Source organism: Anopheles cruzii, unplaced genomic scaffold (genome assembly GCF_943734635.1).
Source record: "Anopheles cruzii unplaced genomic scaffold, idAnoCruzAS_RS32_06 scaffold00529_ctg1, whole genome shotgun sequence".
NCBI classification, from domain to species: domain Eukaryota; kingdom Metazoa; phylum Arthropoda; class Insecta; order Diptera; family Culicidae; genus Anopheles; species Anopheles cruzii.
Genome location: NW_026454128.1, coordinates 1 through 1,005, shown reverse-complemented (window position 1 = coordinate 1,005; position 1,005 = coordinate 1). Strand labels below are relative to the sequence as shown.

The 1,005-nt window shown below is 45.5% G+C and overlaps 1 protein-coding gene across 1 annotated transcript; it reads left to right on the top strand.

The window, feature by feature from the left end:
* Positions 1-108: 108 nt before the first annotated feature.
* LOC128276114 (seipin-like) lies at positions 109-766 on the top strand. Its single transcript, XM_053014582.1, has 2 exons — positions 109-448; positions 527-766. Exons 1-2 carry the CDS (start codon positions 109-111, stop codon positions 739-741), a joined length of 555 nt encoding a protein of 184 aa, XP_052870542.1. The 3' UTR covers positions 742-766.
* The last annotated feature ends 239 nt before the right edge of the window (positions 767-1,005 follow it).

Sequence of the window (1,005 nt, the reverse complement as noted above, 5' to 3'; positions counted from 1 at the left end):
TTCTGGCTTTGGGGTGCACCATATTTGTTTTGTGGCCACCAGCCTTGTGGCGTGCTGTTAGTACTAATGTCCCCGTTTTCGGTACGCACTTTTCGCCTCTCTGCAGGAATGTTTACCGTGTGTGGCACGGTGAGGGACTACGAGCAAGGGTACATTGCCAAGTCTTGTCGAATGTCAATGCTGCACTACAAATCGGATCTACTGAAAACGATCCTCACGATCGTGTTTGCACCGTTGCTGGTGTTTGGCTACCGGGAGCAAAAGCAGCACGTGACGGTGGAGCTGTTTTCAAACTTTCTGGACGATTCGAATCAGCCGGCCACGAACATAGACATCACCATCATGTGCCCCGACATTCAGCTGTACTCGGCGCAGCTCCAGGTCGTGGCCAACTTCACCGGACTCCGCTATCTGATGTTTAACTGGCCCGTGCTCTCGGCGATCATAGGTACGTGTGAGGCGTGCACGGTTCTTTCTGTGGTGTCGTTTGTCATATAACCCGTTTCTGACCCGGAATTCTTTTCAGGTATCACCACGAACCTATTTTTCATACTAATTGTGTGTATCCTGAGCTGGTATCACTGGGACGATACGGAATGGATCACGGACATACGGGATCGTTACAAGCAAATAGTGAAGGGTGTTTCGCAGGTTGCTTCGATACAGGAAAAGCAGCTCACTTCAAAAGCGCAAGACGAGACTGATATTACGCCTCCAAAGTGGCTGATGGACGAAGAGTGAAAGTACTGTTGTGTGTAGTTTTCATTGCGGACTGAAAATATACTGTTGTTGTTTTTTACATATAAGGTTGGCTAAAAAGAAATCGACGTTTTTTGGGTGAATTTCAAAACTATATTTAACAGGTTTCCAATGGTCCGATTTGCGTCAAATATGCACCATTTTAATGGAAAATTTGTTGCCTTCTAAAAACTACCTTCATAATACCTCTCTTTTAGATGGATTAGTCGTTATTGGCAAAAAACTCGAGAAATCCATTTTCTTAAT

What these genes read in the sequence shown, in the direction of transcription:
- LOC128276114 (XM_053014582.1), top strand. Translation starts at nt 109, where the DNA reads ATGTTTACCGTGTGTGGCACGGTGAGGGACTACGAGCAAGGGTACATT. An exon ending in CGTGCTCTCGGCGATCATAG is followed by an intron (nt 449 to 526) that starts GTACGTGTGAGG and finishes AATTCTTTTCAG; the next exon opens with GTATCACCACGAACCTATTT.